The sequence below is a fragment of the Vulpes lagopus genome, chromosome 2 (assembly GCF_018345385.1).
Source record: "Vulpes lagopus strain Blue_001 chromosome 2, ASM1834538v1, whole genome shotgun sequence".
Taxonomy (NCBI): Eukaryota; Metazoa; Chordata; class Mammalia; order Carnivora; family Canidae; genus Vulpes; species Vulpes lagopus.
The window spans coordinates 127,733,117-127,749,770 of NC_054825.1; the positions used below are offsets into that span (position 1 = coordinate 127,733,117).

Here is a 16,654-nt window from a genome sequence, read left to right on the forward strand (position 1 = left end):
GAGGTCCTCTATGTCTTCTTTCTTGAACAAATCTCCTAATAATAACATTTTATAAATTTGGGGGGGTAGATGACACTTACTATTTTAAAATCCTTCAAAGAGTATCTTATCTGAGTTGCATGCTTAATGTCTTTTTAGTGGAAAAAGAAATGCTAGGCTCACCTTAATAGCTATGGATTATTGTATCAGTCAAAAAGTTTTCAGTTATTGTGTGACCTAATGAAAGGATACATATATATTTTTTCGTTTTATGGAAGACTAGGTCTTACATGTCATGTGTTTCTTCAGTATGTTTTGAACAATATTTCTCTTGATAATCAGAAGATAATTCAGGAGCTAAGAGCTCAGTTAAACCTAACTCAAATACTACTGTTAACATTGTTTAACCTTGGTAAATAGGTAATCATTATGCACCTTGAAAACAAATAAAGTAACTCCAAAGTAATGTGGCTGGTAGACACAACTTTTTGAAAGGGTCATCAAGCTTGTTAATTCCAGTGAGATCTGAACCTTTGTTGTTATCCAGAAAAGTGCATAATGCATAGGTAGCAAGTTTGTCCACCTTCTCAGGGGACCTTCTGAATCTTATGCATATACTATAAATACCCATTATTAGCTGAAACAGTCCCGTGCAATTTTGTCATCTGAAACCCAGGGGTTTCCACTTGAGAGAGATGCTTATTCAGAGCCTTCCTGTACAGAAATAGTCTGCTAACATTGTCAGGGTCAACATTTCTCTTTCAGTGCAGCTCTACCCCACCCTGCCATGGTTATAGCTATCACTGCTCACCTAACTAATTTGGGCACATGGAGAAACTCATGATGTGTTTTAAGTTGTGAAAAATTCACAGCTGCTACAGGGAAATGGACTAGAATGATTTGCTTACTGACAGGGAGTGTCACCATTCATACATGTGAAGGAAAATCATTTTTGGAGTCCTAATCAAATATTCTCTCTTTTTTTTTCATGGAAGCTGTTTCCTTTGCCTCTTCTCTACATTGGAAATCACATAAGTGGATTATCAAGCACAAGTAAATTAAGGTAGAGTGCAGGAGAATGGTTGATGGGAGGTTCTTGACTCTTGTTTCCAATGGTACAAAGACCAAGTTTGACCTTGAAGGTACTGCATGGGCTACATACAGAAGACAATAATATTTAATAATTTAAGGAAATTAAATGGAGTTTTGAGTTTGATTTGCTAATATTTTTAGGAAAGTTAAAAAGTTGATTTTTTTTTCTTTATAATCAAGTCTGAACATAGAACATGAGATCTGTGGGCATCAAGAAAGAGGTCTGATTTATCCAGGAGGATTTATTTATATTATATATCCAATATCCAATTCATTTCTCTGAATGGTTCTGTGCAACTGATTTCATCATGGTTTTGTAAAAGCAGGAACATTCTGTCAGATTTGGTATAGGTCAGGTTTGGTACAGAGGAAGAAAAGTGATAGATGTTATTTTTAAGTGCGTTGTATACTTCTGAAATTTGCATTTGCATGTATTGCAGGGTCCTTTGATTAACTACTTTTGTTAAAAGTCACTGTAAAAAGTGGAAATGAAAGTATAGAAAGACCAAGCCAACCATCAGAATACATGGTGCAAGATGTGTAGCCTAATTAACACAAATGAATAATGAGAAAATGAAGTTTGTGCAGAGTGACAGAGATGGAGGAAAGCCCTGTGAGTTTGGTGAGAGTAAAAGGGGGCAGGTAGGAGGTTGAGTAGAAGGAGAAGATCATATAAAACTGAGAACTAAAATTAGACCTGTTGTCTTTCCTCTTATTTGGAAAGAACAGGTTGTGGTTGTGGAAAACAAAATGTGAAATATTGGTTTTAGTTATACATTTTAGTTGATTTTTGATAGTTTGCAGTTTATATTTAAGAGCAGGATCTATTTTGAGTTTCTTTGTGAAAGATGTAGGCTCTATCTAGATTCTGTTTTTTGCATGTAGCTGTCCAATTGTTTGAGCATCATTTGTTGAAAAGATCATCCTTTCTCCATTGAATTATGTTTGCTCCTCTGTCAAAGATCAGTTGACTATATTTGTGTATATTTATTTCTGGGTTCTCTAATCTGTTTTGTTGCTCTATTTCATTTATTTGATATTTCAATTCATCATATAAAGAATTCTTTTGATACTCACATTATCCCATCTCAGGCCAATGGAAGCCCCTTTGAGTTGTCTCTTATCTTTTAGACCCCCAGTAGTTTGATTATTTCCTTGCTGTATACCACATGATGTCCCAGGCTTATTTTGGACTTTTCCTGCCATTTCTCCAAGGATCCCCTGGTTATTTTTAATTTAGAGATTATGTGGAGGCCACAATCTGGGTACTGGATATTTTGTGAAGGACCAGCCAACACAATTTCTTGATGATTAACATGTGAGGTGAAACAAAGAAAGGAGACAAAGATGACTTCATGGTTTTGGAAGAATGGGATTGCCATTGATTGGATCTATGCCTGGGAGTAGGATTGTTGGTCATATGACAGTTCTCTATTTAAAATTTTGAAGAATTGTTGAACTGTTTCCCAAAGTGGCTACACTAATTTACACCAGCAGTGTAAGAAGGCTACAACTTCTCTACATTCTTGCCAAATTTGTTGCTGTCTATCTTTTGGATTATGGCTGTTCTAGTAGTTGTGAAGTAGTACCTCATTATGATTTTGATTACATTTCTCCATTGTATTGTTTTGGCATGCTCTTGAAAAGAGCTCTTGAATTGATTATAATTGTATGGATTTATTTCTTGATTCTAAATTCTATTCCTTTGATTATATGTCCATAATCAATAACTAGATAATACTGCTCCTTCTAGACTCTGAAGGACTTGTTAAATTGATACGTTAGTGTTGAGAGCAAATATTATGGTCTTCTTACTGATCTTAGGGGGGAAACGTTCAGCTTTTCATCATTAAATATACCTTTACTTGCTTTTATTTTTTTTTAATTTTTAAAAAAGATTTTGTTTATTCATAGAGACAGAGAGAGAGAGAGAGAGAGGCAGAGACACAGGCAGAGGGAGAAGCAGGCATCATACAGAGAGCCCGACATGGGACTTGATCCAGGGTCTCCAGGATCACACCCTGGGCTGCAGGCGGCGCTAAACTGCTGCACCACCAGGGCTGCTCCTTACTTGCTTTTAAAAGACATCATCTAAAAATACTTTTTGGAATTAATTGACTTTTGGCTTGCTTTGAAAAAGGCACTTCTAACCAGTCTCATAAGACATATTTAAGTTGTGGATGTAAAGTTCCTGAAAATTCTTTCCTACCTGCTCTCTGGATGTGGTGTCATCGATGACATGAAACCCCTCCTCAAGTCTGGTTGTGAGGAACTGGCCACTACCCTCCTGGGTCTGGTTCTCACTTTCTTCAGGTCACCATCTACTCAGGGTCATACCTGGAAGCAGATGGAAGTGGGCTGTTCCAGCCCAGGCAGTTCGTTGACTGTGCATTGAACTATGTCTTGGAGTCTCTGGCTTTTGAGAGCCACTGAAAGGTTTTTAAGGATTTTTAAAAGACAGTGAATATAGCTTTATTACATAAAATTTTGGGGAAAAATAACCCATAATTTTATCCTTTTACATACTATTTTAAATGTTGATTTCAGTCTTTTCCCATATGTAAACTGTCTTGTTTCAGTTGTAGACTACATGGTTCTGTGTCCTCCTTGTTTTATTTAATATTCATTTTTTAAAGATTTTGTTTATTTATTCATGAGAAACAGAGAGAGAGAGAAGAGAGAGAGAGAGGCAGAGACACAGGCAGAGGGAGAAGCGAGAAGCAGGCTCCATGCAGGGAGCCCGACCTGGGACTCAATCCAGATCCCGGGATCACAACCTGAGCCAAAGGCAGATGCTCAACCACTGAGCCACCCAGGTGTCCCAGTATGAAGTTTTATATTATATAGGTAACATACCATGTTCCCTCAAGTAGATGTGTCATATTTATTTTATCATTGTTTTATGTGACTTTTAAGTTATTTTTGATGTTTTCCCCAAGACACAATTGCAGTGAACATATTTGTGCACATGATTTTTTTCTTTTGTATTATTACCTTTGGTTAAGTTTCCCAAAAGAAATAATTAGGTCCAAGTTTAGCACCACTAAATGACTGTTCATACATAGTTTCAACTTGATTTGACAAAGGGTGTGTTTGTTGGTTTACATTGCATACACTCTTTTAGAATGGACTTTGTAATTTTAGCACAATCTTTGCGGTAGTTGAATAGCATGGTTCTTAAAAATTATTAATAAGTGAAAAAAATTGCTAATAAGCGAAAGTGGCCTGAAACTATTTTTTTAAATATTTTATTTATTTATTCATGAGAGACACAGAGAGAAAGAGAGGCAGAGACACAGGCAGAGGGAGAAGCAGGCTCCATGCAGGGAGCCTGACATGGGACTCTATCCTGGGTTTCCAGGATCATGCTCTGGGCTGAAGGCGGCACTAAATCTCTGAGCCACCCAGGCTGCCTGGCATGAAACTATTAAATCTCCATTTCTTTTTATTATCTAATGTGATTTGCTAATAGCATATGTGAGAATTAAGGTTAATTTCTTATATTTAATTTGGAAAGTTAGTGGGCTTAATTAAAAATGTAAAATATGTTTAAAAAAATACTTGGTGTCTGATGTTATTATACTTGAATCTTTTCCCAACAGCTTGCCGATGTTCACCGTGCTCAGGAAATTTACCATTCCACTCACTTTACTCCTGGAAACCATCATACTTGGGTGATTTTTGTTTTTCCTCTATTCCTCTAGTGTCCTTTCCCTTCACCCCACATTATTTTTGCAAAGCAAATTCTCAACATCTATTTTTCCAAATAGTTAACTTGAACTGCTAGTTGCAGTAACTTAGGGCCCCTTGGTTTACTCACTTAAAAGCGTCTCCTGTTTCCATGATTCCTTAAGAACATAATGAGTGACTTTTTAACTTTTTTTGCTTGTAACTTTATATTTAAATGTTTATAATAGAAAATTATTTTAAAAACGCAACAATGCACCAACAAATGTAAGTATGTTTCCTAGATGGAATATACACTGATTTTGGAATACAGAGGAAAAATTGTCCATATATACATACCAGATAGGAATGCAGGAAATCACAGAAATCCATTCTGCTGCAGTGATTATGATGTAACATAGGAATAAATTAATAGAATTTAATTTAATTTTTATAAAAATCTTTCATAAAGATACTCAGGCTGATTTCAAAAAAGATGATTCTTAATTATGCTGTGAAGATTATTTAGCGATGAAATTTGGATGATGGCTCAGTGTTCGAAGTCCTGCTTTTGAATTTTACCTTAATCTTTGGGTGCTTGATATAAGACTGAGTAGAACTGCTAGCAGGGCCTCTTCTCCATTTTGTCACACATCTTTCCAATGAGAACGGAAATACATTTATATTAGATGAGACAGCTGATTAAGAAATAGATTTGGTGTGATTTATTAACCCACTTATAGATACTTACAGTGCTTTCTTTATGTAAATTGATATCTGTTTGATGTTAGCTATAAAACTGTGAACAATGTCTATATTCAGTTGAAGAATTATAATCCATGTGTTTTTCCTCTCCTCCTCCTTTCTTTTTCTGTCCATCCATCCATCCATTTATTTATTACAGGAAACAGTATTCCTTGAACATCATTGCCAGTGTTTTTACCATCATACTTGGTGCTTTCATAGCAGCTGGGTAAGACTTTGGACTGTTTCTGGTCAATAAGCTCTTTGTGCCTCTGACAATAGGCCCCACCCCGCCCTCATTTTCCATTTTCCATCTGGCTGCAGTTGAATTGAGCAGCTAAGAGACAAGTCTGTTGATGTTAGTGGATTCCCCATGTGTTTCTGTGAAAGTCAGATGGGGTTCCAACTTGGCCAGAACATTTCTGAGAACGTATAATGGGAACGTTACAAGCTATGAATATAGCTTTTCTTCATAAAAAGGAATAAGCTATTTGCTTTTATTACTGAGTGATTGTCTTCAATACAAAAAATTTACTTGAAAAGTTCTTGGGCATTTGGTCAAGAACAACAGCTTTATAAAGCCCTTGTATGCTGATTTGTTTTATCACCTGGGATGTCTTAGCAGTCTGTTTCCAAGGGTGGGATACTCTCATTAAATGTATCTGTATATTTGGGGCATGAGCCAGTGCATGACCAAGTTGACTCTTGAGCAACACAGGGATGAAGGGCTCAACAACCCTCCCCTCCAACTCTCCGCACCCACATAGTGGAAAATCCAAGTGTAACTTTCGACTCCTTAAAAACTTCACTACTAATAGCCTATTGTTGACAGGAAGCTTAACTGATAACATAAATAATTGATTAACATGTATTTTGTATGCTATGTGTACTATATACTGTATTCCTAAAATAAAGCGAGCTAGGAAAAGTGTTAAGAAAAACCTAAGGAAGAGATAATACATTATGCTGCTGTACTGAATTTATTGAAAAAAAATCTATGGATAAATGGACCAGCACAGTTCAAACCTGGGTTGTTTGGGGTCAACTATGGTATCTTTTTCGGTAATATGCAAGAGCAGGAATGAGGACTCCCAGGTTTGCATTTGAAAGCAGACCCTCAGACTCCTGGCTTTTATAGACTAGTGGTTAATAAAGTATGTTTGGGTCCAAGACTTAGCCTGGCCCCTTGCCAGCTTCTGCTCAACCTCTCTGTGCCTCAGTTATACTCATCTGTAAAGTAAAGAATGCAATGGAAAAGAAAAACCTACCTGAATGAAGGGAAGAATGCCAAGATTGGATGAATTTCAGTTAAACTAGTTTCCTTAACTGATTTAGAAATCAGAGTTCTGGGGGTGCCTGGGTGGGCTCAATTGGTTAAGCGTCCAGTTCTTCATTTCAGCTCAGGTCATGATCTCGGGGGTCCCTAGGTTGGGCCCTGCGTCTGGCTCCATGCTTAGTGCAGAGCCTGCTTCTCCCTGCCCCTCTCTCTGGTCCCTCTCTCTTTTAAATAAATAAAATCTTTTTTCTTTCTTTTTTTTTTAAATAAGGGTTCTGGATCACCAGTTGCAAAATAAATAAGGATATGGGTATTATCCTAGTCTCCTGGCTTACTAGCTATATAATCAGGACAGGCTATTTAACCTCCTTGCACCCCAGTTAGTTCAACTAGAAAATGAAGATTAGAATAGACCCACCTAGTAGGGTCTTTGTGTGAATTAGACAAGATAACAATAAACTGAGGTTTACATGAGTGAGTGGCCAAGTTCAACAGAAACATGTGGAGTGTTAAGTCGTGGGCTGCCTGGCGCCCTTCCAGGTGCTGGGGAACCCAGCAGGAAACAGAATGGACACGGAGCTTCCTTTTTACTTGGCGGAGACAATGATCAAAACAGAAGATATAGCAGGCCAGATGGTGACATACTAGCAATCTATTTTTTACTATAAATGTGTTTAGCCCTTTGTCTGGACCAAGGTTTGTTATTTCTGGTTTCGTGTGTGACCTCCTCGGCGCTGTGCTGGCCACGGCCGACTTGAGCTCCTGCAAGCACTGGTGGAGCCCACAGGCCCAGCAACATTGATAGCCTGTGTCTTCATGAAGATTCTGTTTCAAAGAAGTCAGAGGAGCAAAGTGGCTAAAAGAGGGAGGCCCTGTGTGAAGAGTACACCCATCCCACAGGGCCTTGGGGTGTCTGCTGGGCAGCCTCTCTTTTCTAAGCTTCTTAGAGCTCAGTTTGGAAACTCCTGACAGAGCCAGTCATGCACTTTTACAAGGTAACGGGTCTGCGGAGCCCTGGCGAGGAATGGCACTTCAGACGCTGTGTCTTTCCAGGCCTGGTGAATAGAAATTCAGCTCATCGTTACCACATGTGACATTCTCATGAGCCGAAGGGGTAAATAGGGTTTTGAGAGCATCTAACTTGCCCCCAAGAGCTGGCTTGGAAGAGCACTTCTGGACTCTTTCCTTCCTCAGCTCCCAGAGAATGGGCACTGTGCATGGGGGACAAGCAGCCTTCGTAGCTGCAGGCCTGCCATGACCCCACTGTGCTATCCTCCTGCGGATCTCCTCATCCAAATGCAAGTGTAGAACTGATTCAGTCAGAGGGGCCGGGTTGCACTGCTGCAACCAACAGCTCCCATGTCCACACCCCAAATGTGTTCTGATCCTGCCGCCCACTCAGACCAGCCGCGCTGGGCTTAAGGCCACGGTGGGGCCATGGCGGCCACGTCGGGGCTCATCGTAGCTACTCAGGGGTGAGGCTGATGGAAGCCCTGCCTCAGAAGGGACGTCCTTACTTATTCAGGAGAGAAGAGGGCCTGTGGGCAAGCCTGCATGGGCTTTTCAACCTTTTGCCTGGAAATGCCAGGCAATGTCTCCTCTTACATTTTATTTGCCAATGCAAGTCACGTGGCCAGAAAAAGTTGAAATACTACATCTGTAAACAGCCCTAAATGGCAACTACAAGAGTTAAGTAACCATGAATTGGCTTTCATTTATTAAAGCAAGTAAATTCTTTTCAAGCTTCTGTGCTTTTACCAGTGGCCTAAACAACTGGTGCTGGGGACAGTGGCCCCTGGAGCAGGAGGCCTGAACTCTGGGAATTGCCCTCAGGCTCTCTGAAGGAGTGAGTGACTCCCTTTCCCTCCCCTAGAACCCTGGCTTTTTTATCCATTCAGCTTTGCCATTTTATGGAACAGCAAACTCTTGTTAACATGGAGCCAAATGTGTGTAGACATGAGATTTGGGAGATTCTATTTCTTGTGATTGAGTCCAGAGATTCTGATTTATGATGATCTAAAATGAATTTGCATTCTTACAAATATATCATATCAGCAGAAGCCTCAGGCAAATTGGCCTAATTTGCATTCAGATTTTGATTTAATTTTTGCCTCTTTATTTCCTTCTCCTCGGTTAGAAATAGCCTTTAAAAAATTCATTTTTTTAATATTGCAGGGGATCAGGATATGCCACTCCAAAATTTGCAGCTTTGGCATAAACATTATTTTGAACTGATGGCATTAATTGAGAATCAACAGATGTAGGAAGAGTTCTGTCTTCCCCTTTCCTGCCTAAAAGCAGACCATAAATATCCCTTTGTAGAGGTGGTCTCACCTGCGCCCCCCCACCCCACCCCTTTTCTCCAGTAATAGGAAAGCAGTTCTTATCACTGGTGATAGAGAATCAGTAGCAAGATGAGGTCTGCATAAATAAAGCTCCTACAATAACCCTTATCTTCAAGTAGTTTCATCCATGAATTTCCTAGCCTTTTTCCCATAATTTATTTGTTCCTTGGAATCCAAACTTCTTCTTTTTAAAAATGGTATATAAGCCTTAGAGTCTAATTACTTATTTGAAATTTTTTGTGAACTCCCGTATATGTAAAATATTTACTTAAAGTCATATTCCTTTTCTCTTGTTAACCTACTGTCAGTCAAACTTGAAGGCTCCAGTCACTGAACCTAAGAGGGTAGAGGAAACCTTGATGCTGGGTATTTATGAATTATGACATGGGTCTGGTACTGTCTGTAAGATCAAGTGTAGTAGGTGAGTCATATCATGGCTCAGCCGTTCTCTGTCCTTCCTGTGCCATATCCCCCTGAACATTTTTATACTAGTATTATTTGTGTAAAGTGGAAATTGAAGAGAAGAGGTTTCAAAAGAAGGGGGCGAAAGGAACCTTAGAGAAGTTGCAGAGAAGGAACGGATCTCTGCCTTGCCTTTCTGCTGGACAGGGGTGGGGGGTGCTGGTGGATGACGGGACCGGCTGGGCACCAGATGGGGGGTGTCAGTTCCTCATTGGACCCTCTTTGCCCCAGTAACTGCTCAGCTGTCCCCACAGGACTATACCCTGGAGATGGCCCTGTTGATTACAATAAGCAAAGCCACTGGGTGGGTTGGACAAACCATTCCCCTTAAAAAAAGCAGGGCTCACCAATTATTATGCCAGTGGATAGGATCGTTAGCCAAAGAAAGGGCTTTGCAGTAAAGGAAGATGGTTAATGTCCCTCTGGTTTTAAGCCATTCATGATTAAATTGAAGCCACCTGATGGCCTGGTTTTGTTTTGTCTGAAGGCAAAGCAGAGGAATTAACCACAGAAGGGGAAAAATCTGCCAGAGGAAGAAAAGGTAGTTACCAGCATCACAAGTGGATTTGATTAGGGAAAGATAAAACAGGCTGGCAGGCTTTGAAGGCCAAGTTGTGTTGTGAGTTTCTGAATAATCGTCCTCCTTTTTGTGTTCTCCCTCCCAGTTCTGACCTTGCCTTTAACTTGGAAGGCTATATTTTTGTATTCCTGAATGATATCTTCACAGCAGCAAATGGAGTTTATACCAAACAGAAAATGGACCCAAAGGTACCAGATCTTCACTCCTAGGGTTTTTGGGCTTTTGTCATCTGGACCCTGAAATTGCATGAAAAAAAAAAAAGAGATTGTAAAGTTGTCATATAATTTAATTTACATGGTACGCTTTATAAATCATTAATTTCTTTTCAGTTATCTTTTTCAGTCTGTATGGGGTCTTGTGACCCCTGAACTTGCAAAGTTTTGGGTGAAAATCAGGGAGGGAAAAGGTACCACTATTTTGGATGCAAAGTCAGAATATAGAAAGAGATTATTTTGAAAGGCCAACTAAAAGAAGTTTTTTCGCCATCCTCCTCAGTGACCAGGGCAAAGTCAGGGGTATTCTAAAGCAACTGAGTTTGAGTCTGAAGGTGTGGGTTACAGAGAGGAGTTGTGCTGCTGACGGGTCACTGTGACTCGGACCCGACTTCTCCAAGGGTCAGATTCCTCTGTGAAATGGCCCAGGTGGCAGGGCCGGCCGGCAGGAAGTTCCCTTCCTGGCAGTGACTGAGCAGGCCCCCCATGGCGGCCAGATGAGTGCCTCTCGCTGGGGCTCCCCCCAGTCCGAGTCCAGGCCCCTGCCCACCCTCCCCACTCCCCCAGCTGTTTCAGAAGCTTGGGAGGATGAGCCAGGCATATGTTGCTTTGTTCCAAGTTCTTTGTGTTGAGTGAGGGAGTTTGCTCTGATGGACAGATTTATTTCTATGAGCTGTTTTTTTTTTCTGTGCGGCCTCCTTTGTTTTTTACTGGTGGCAGTTTTACAAAAACAGGTTTGTTGCCCTTTGAGGGTCACAATATGTCACCATTCATGAAAAATGGTGAAGTGCTGTAGTCACATTAATGAAAAGTAAATTTATGCAAGATTAGAAAGCAAGAAACCTGATGTTTTAACCCTGCTGCTCCTTAACAGAAAGAGCAGATGTTTTTAAGGAGTTCTGTTTATATTAACATTTTAAATGTTCTTTATTTTGTTCCAGATTTCCTATTTTGAATATAATACTTTAAAAAAATACCCAATTAGAATGTTAGAGATGGGTGGGACCTCAGAGGCCTTCCATGTTCATTTGTTTTATTTCTCATTTTTGTGTAAAACAAATGTTTATTTTGCTATCATGATGTACTTGAAGGGAAGCCTTTTACATGAGGAATATGATTTTTAAAAAAGGAATTTTCTGAATATATTCCAATATAAAGTTGGTCAGAATAATTTTTTTCAGAATAATTTTTAACTCAATAAATATGTAGTTGTATAATTGGCCCTTGGAAATCTGATGCTTTATATTTCAAAAATTCAATGTTTTATTTGTTTTTATAGGAGTTAGGGAAATATGGAGTGCTTTTCTACAATGCCTGCTTCATGATTATACCAACTCTTATCATCAGTGTCTCTACTGGAGACCTTCAACAGGTGAGATGGTGACAGTCATGACATTCCTGCTGAGCAGTCTTTTAAAGCCTTAATAGGTAACTTCTGGTGGTAACTGCAGTGGGAACTGTCCCAGTAACCAGGAGTACCAGGAGGGCCCAGGAAAGTAAGGTCTGTGATATCCAGAGTAACACCTTTTGGCACAACCCTTTCTGTACTGTTAATTTTTAGACGTGGGAAGCAGCAAGAAGTAGTCAAAAGAACTCTGGACTTGAAGCTTTTTTTGAAAACAATCACAGCAAAAATCTGAGTTTGAGTTTTAATATCCCTATTTGCTGATGTTGGATCCTGGGAAAACTAACTTAAAAGGGGATTTTAACAGTTTTAAAATGGGTTTATCTACTACCTTTATAATGGACATTTTGAATCCTATGCAAAGCAGAATCATTTAATGGATCTCACATACCCACCACCCAGTGTCAACACTTTTTGGCATTTTGCCATTCTTATTTCATCTATTCATTTTTCATTTATTCATCTGCTTTCATTTTTTTTCCTCCTGGAATATTTTAAAGCAAATTCCAGACATCATGGCATTTTGCACCAAAATATTCCAGGACATATATTAGAATTTTGAGAATGTGTTGTGCATTTGGCATTTGCCCTGCTCATGTGTCTGCTGCACACAGATGAGAGACAAGTAAAATGGGCAATTAGTAGAAATAGAGGCGGCCCAGTTGGAGGGAGTGAAGGCCAGTCTCTCAGTCTACAGGGTTAATATTCACCCCGTAGCACCCACAGTGATGGTCTTGAAGTGTGCCAGCCCCCGCCAAACTCTACTTTCTCATAAAATTGCTAGCCACACCACTTCTAAGAATTTTGCCTGTATCTCAAGGGAGATGTTTAAGTTCATGTGAGAAAATTTGCTAGGCAAAAATGATGGTTCGACCTGGCCTCTGCCCACAGAACCAGCCCTCAGACATTAACTCTCCTGTTGCTCGATCTGGTGTGCGGTTCAGAGGGGCCCTGTGCAATAGCATGCCCCCTCCACGTGCTAGTGTTTATGAGTTTACTAATCAGCATGCTTCTGTGGTGCACACAGGTTGAGTAGATCCCATTTGTTGGAATACTTTGAGAAGGCTGCAGGCTCCTGTGGGTTCCTTGGGTGGACGTTATTCTCTCTCAAAGCTATACTTTCTCATTTGTACAATTTCTTTCCAAAAGAGGGGACAGCAGAAGGCTTAGCAGTAGTGTTATGAATGGCATGGTGAGCAGAAACTGAATTTTAGGTTACCTTATGAATTAAATCCACTAGATGTATCATGTTAATAATTTATAACATTGTTTCAGTAGGAATGTGTTCCCACATCCAAACCATTGCTTTATCAACTTGTAGCATGTGCTCTCAGAAGTTTCACCTGCTTGTGGGATGCCCAGGTGGGGCACCTGTGTGGCTTGTGGGGCGCCTGGGTGGCTCAGTTGGTTGAGTGTCTGACTCTTGGTTTCAGCTCAGGTCATGATCTCAGGGTCATGGGAAAGCCCCCCCCCCCCCCACCATAGGCCCTGCGCTCAGCAGGGAGTCTGCTTCAGAGTTGTCTCCCTCTGATGGTCCTCCCTCTCGTGCATGCACACATAATCTCTCTCTCTAATAAATCTTAAAAAAAAAAAAAAGAAAAAAAAAGTTTCACCTGCTTGTAATACTTAGGATTGCAGAATTATTATACTTTCTCAATTAATACTAAAAATAATATCTAATATTTACTGAGAACTTATTCTGTCATTGTTGAAAGCATTATACGTTAACTGTTTTACTGCTTTCCACAACAGTGCTCTGAGGAGAGGGTACTGCTAATTAGCTTTTAGAGAAGGAATCTAGAGCACAGTGTTTAAATAGCTTCCAGGTACAGGTGGTACATCCAGGCAGCCTGGCTCTGGAGCACTTCCTCCACTGTAATCCTAGTTACTTTATTGTATATGAAAAGTGTTTGTTTCTTTCCTTCATGCATGAAAAACCATAACCCATCACTTATGTCTTAGAAAGTATAAGTGGCCAAACATATACTTTAACTTATTAAATAGTGGTGTTCTAGGAGAATATTATGCTCCTATTCTGGCTTTTGACTGAACTATCTCAGTATTTACCCCGTGTAGCCTCTTCTGTTTGACCAGGCTCCTAGGATTTCAAACAGAAGATCCTCTAGGTATCTTAGAGCCCCGGTTGTGGTTACTATTCACTGTAATTCCAGATGGATCAGAGCTAAATATATAGATTTATTTAAAAACCTGTAAGAAAATTATAATTTAGAAAAAAATAGAATGTTTTTATAACTGGAAAAAAGGCCTTCTATAAAAATGACAAAATACAAAGTCATAAAATTAAAACTTTGACTCTTTTAATTTAGAGATAGGAGATGCCAAAATACATGGGTTACTTATTATAATCATTTTTAAAACCCTGTAGAAAAAATAATGACACTTTTTACTAGTAAGATCGTTCTGCTGTGTTCCATTGAACCATGACAAGCTTCTTCCAATTGGTTACTTTTAATCATGTTTGAATCCATTTTAGATTGTGAACCAAATGATACAATAAAGAAGAGAACTTACGTAATTAGGTATGTTAGTCTATAAAATTGCATTTTATTTGCCCAGTTTGGTGTGATTGTACAAAAATTGATGAATTAGGGCGAAATGTTAACTTGTTAATAGAAGTACTTTGATGAGTCATTTTTTCCTGTTGACTGGAGAGTATCAGAGGTTGTGGTAAGACGAGTGCAGCTGACTCACCGCCCTAGAGTTCACACCTGGACCTTGGACTTACGTGGTCAACAAATCTGGTAACAGCACCTTGATTCTCTCTGATTAGCATAGTCAGCGATACCAGCAACTCTTGTCAACAGTTTAGGCCCCTGGAAAATACTGATTGAGTGAAAGGTCACCTTTCTTTAGTCATTCGAATTGCTGCAGTCGGTTCAGAGTACATCGTTTATTACAGCTGATGAATAGGGATAAATAGGACTTATTTTTCTGATTAAAAAAAACATATATGCAAAACAGATTCACACTCTATCATAATTTTATAACAATAGCAAGTCATAAGGAAGCAGTACATTATTGTTATTCATCTTTATTTTGCTTTGTTTTTTTTTTTTTCAAAGATTTTATTTATTTACTTGAGAGAGAGCATGAGCAGAGGGCAGAGGGAGAGGGAGAAGCAGATTCCCCGCTGGGCAGGAAGCCTGACACTGGGCTCAGTCCCAGGAATCCAAAATCATGACCTGAGCCAAAGGCAGATGCTTAACCAACTGAGCCACCCAGAGGCCGCTGTGTTTTAAAATAAATGTCATACTATATTATTTTTTACAATGCCACCTGCATAGCCTCATCATTATTAAAGGAACAAAATCAAATCAAAATCTGTTAAAATTTAGGTTGGCAAAGAATACAAATATTTTTATGAAAAGTACTGTGTATCCCTTAGTGGTTTATATAGTATCAGGAATATATAGTTTTTTACTGTTTGCATAAATACTTCCAGCTTGTTGAATCAGTGTTTTCCTACTCTTGGTTTGAAGTTTAGAGCATATGGTTTTCTCTTATTGCCAGTATTATTTTAATTTTAGATATAGAGTGTTTTCTATAGTTTTTGTTTGGCTTTGATCTTTGCCTTGGATTTTTTTTCTGCCCCTTTGATTGGCTTGTGCTTGCCAGTAAGACAGATTTATATTTATTATTACTTTTCTTTCACCAGTAAGCATTTAAAGAAAATAATTTGATGATGGAAACCTTCAAACCTATACAGAAGGAGAACAAGTAGTATAACAACTAGGTTCAACAATTATTAACATTTAATGTGTCTCTTTTTGTTGAGAGAGGTGAGTGAAGTCTTACCAATGAAACAATGACAAGTATGTCAAGGATGTATTTATTAGATGAAGAGAATTCCATTCTAATTGGCTTAAAATTTTTGAATTATAAACTTAACAAAGATTTAAATAGTTTTCAATCTATAAAGTTACTAAGACATGGCTAACAAGCTTTATCTAGTAGAAAGTAAATAGAACTTATACTGAATTATGTTGTTCAGCACATTCTTAATGTATAATCTTGAGTCACTTTATAATCATTTTTGGATGCAGACAAAGGACAAATTATGAATAACATGCTCCTTTTTATTGTGACCTATCATTTCAAGAAGGTTAATTTCATTTTCTCAGCTAAGGACTCAGTTCTTGGAGAGCTGAAACTGTCTCGTAAGCTTCTTTGTCCCAGCTCTTCCACCCTGATTACTTGCTTGCTTTGTGAATAGCAAATAATAGTTTATTTGTTTATAATACTTACTAAACATTTAGAAATTCTTCTTTTTTAAAGATTTTATTTAATTAATTTATGTATTTATTTATTTTAGAGAGCATGAGTAAACAGGGAGAAGCAGAAGGCAAGGGTGAGGGCGAGAATTTCAAGCCAACTCTCTGCTGCATATAGAGCCCTACATGGGGCTCAGTCCCTGGACTCTGAGATCATAACCTGAGCCAAAACCAAGAGTCGATGCTTAACAGACTGAGCTACCCATGTGCCCCAAGCATTTGTAAATTCTTGAAAACAGTTCATGGACTTAAAATTTTCTTTTTTTCTTTTTTAAGATTTTATTTATTTATTCATGACAGATACAGAGAGAGAGAGAGCAAGGCAGAGACACAGGCAGAGGGAGAAGCAGGCTCCATGCAGGGAGCCCGACGTGGGACTCGATCCTGGGTCTCCAAGATCACACCCCAGGCTGCAGGCGGCGCCAAACCGCTGCGCCACCTGCTAACATCACTAATTTTATAATAAGATTTCTTCTAAGATTATTTATAAAAAGTAAACCCAACCATAATTTTGTGAGTATGGATTAGTAAGGAGACAGTCACAGTAACATAGCTATGTTGTATACATGCCACCTGCTGAGTTCTAAACAATTTCTTTAAA

At 38.9% G+C, this 16,654-nt stretch overlaps 1 protein-coding gene across 6 annotated transcripts in view; it reads left to right on the forward strand.

The window, feature by feature from the left end:
* Positions 1–16,654, forward strand: part of SLC35D2 (solute carrier family 35 member D2) — a 54,201-nt gene that overhangs the window by 19,054 nt on the left and 18,493 nt on the right. For all 6 annotated transcript variants that reach the window (XR_005986075.1, XR_005986076.1, XM_041744024.1 and 3 more), the window contains exons 4-8: positions 975–1,042; positions 4,674–4,745; positions 5,642–5,710; positions 10,230–10,332; positions 11,636–11,728. Coding sequence is in view for 4 of the 6 variants with exons in the window: in XM_041744024.1 (XP_041599958.1) it covers positions 975–1,042; positions 4,674–4,745; positions 5,642–5,710; positions 10,230–10,332; positions 11,636–11,728 (405 nt within the window). In the remaining 2 variants the exon portion in view is untranslated. The remainder of the gene's footprint in view (positions 1–974; positions 1,043–4,673; positions 4,746–5,641; positions 5,711–10,229; positions 10,333–11,635; positions 11,729–16,654) is intronic.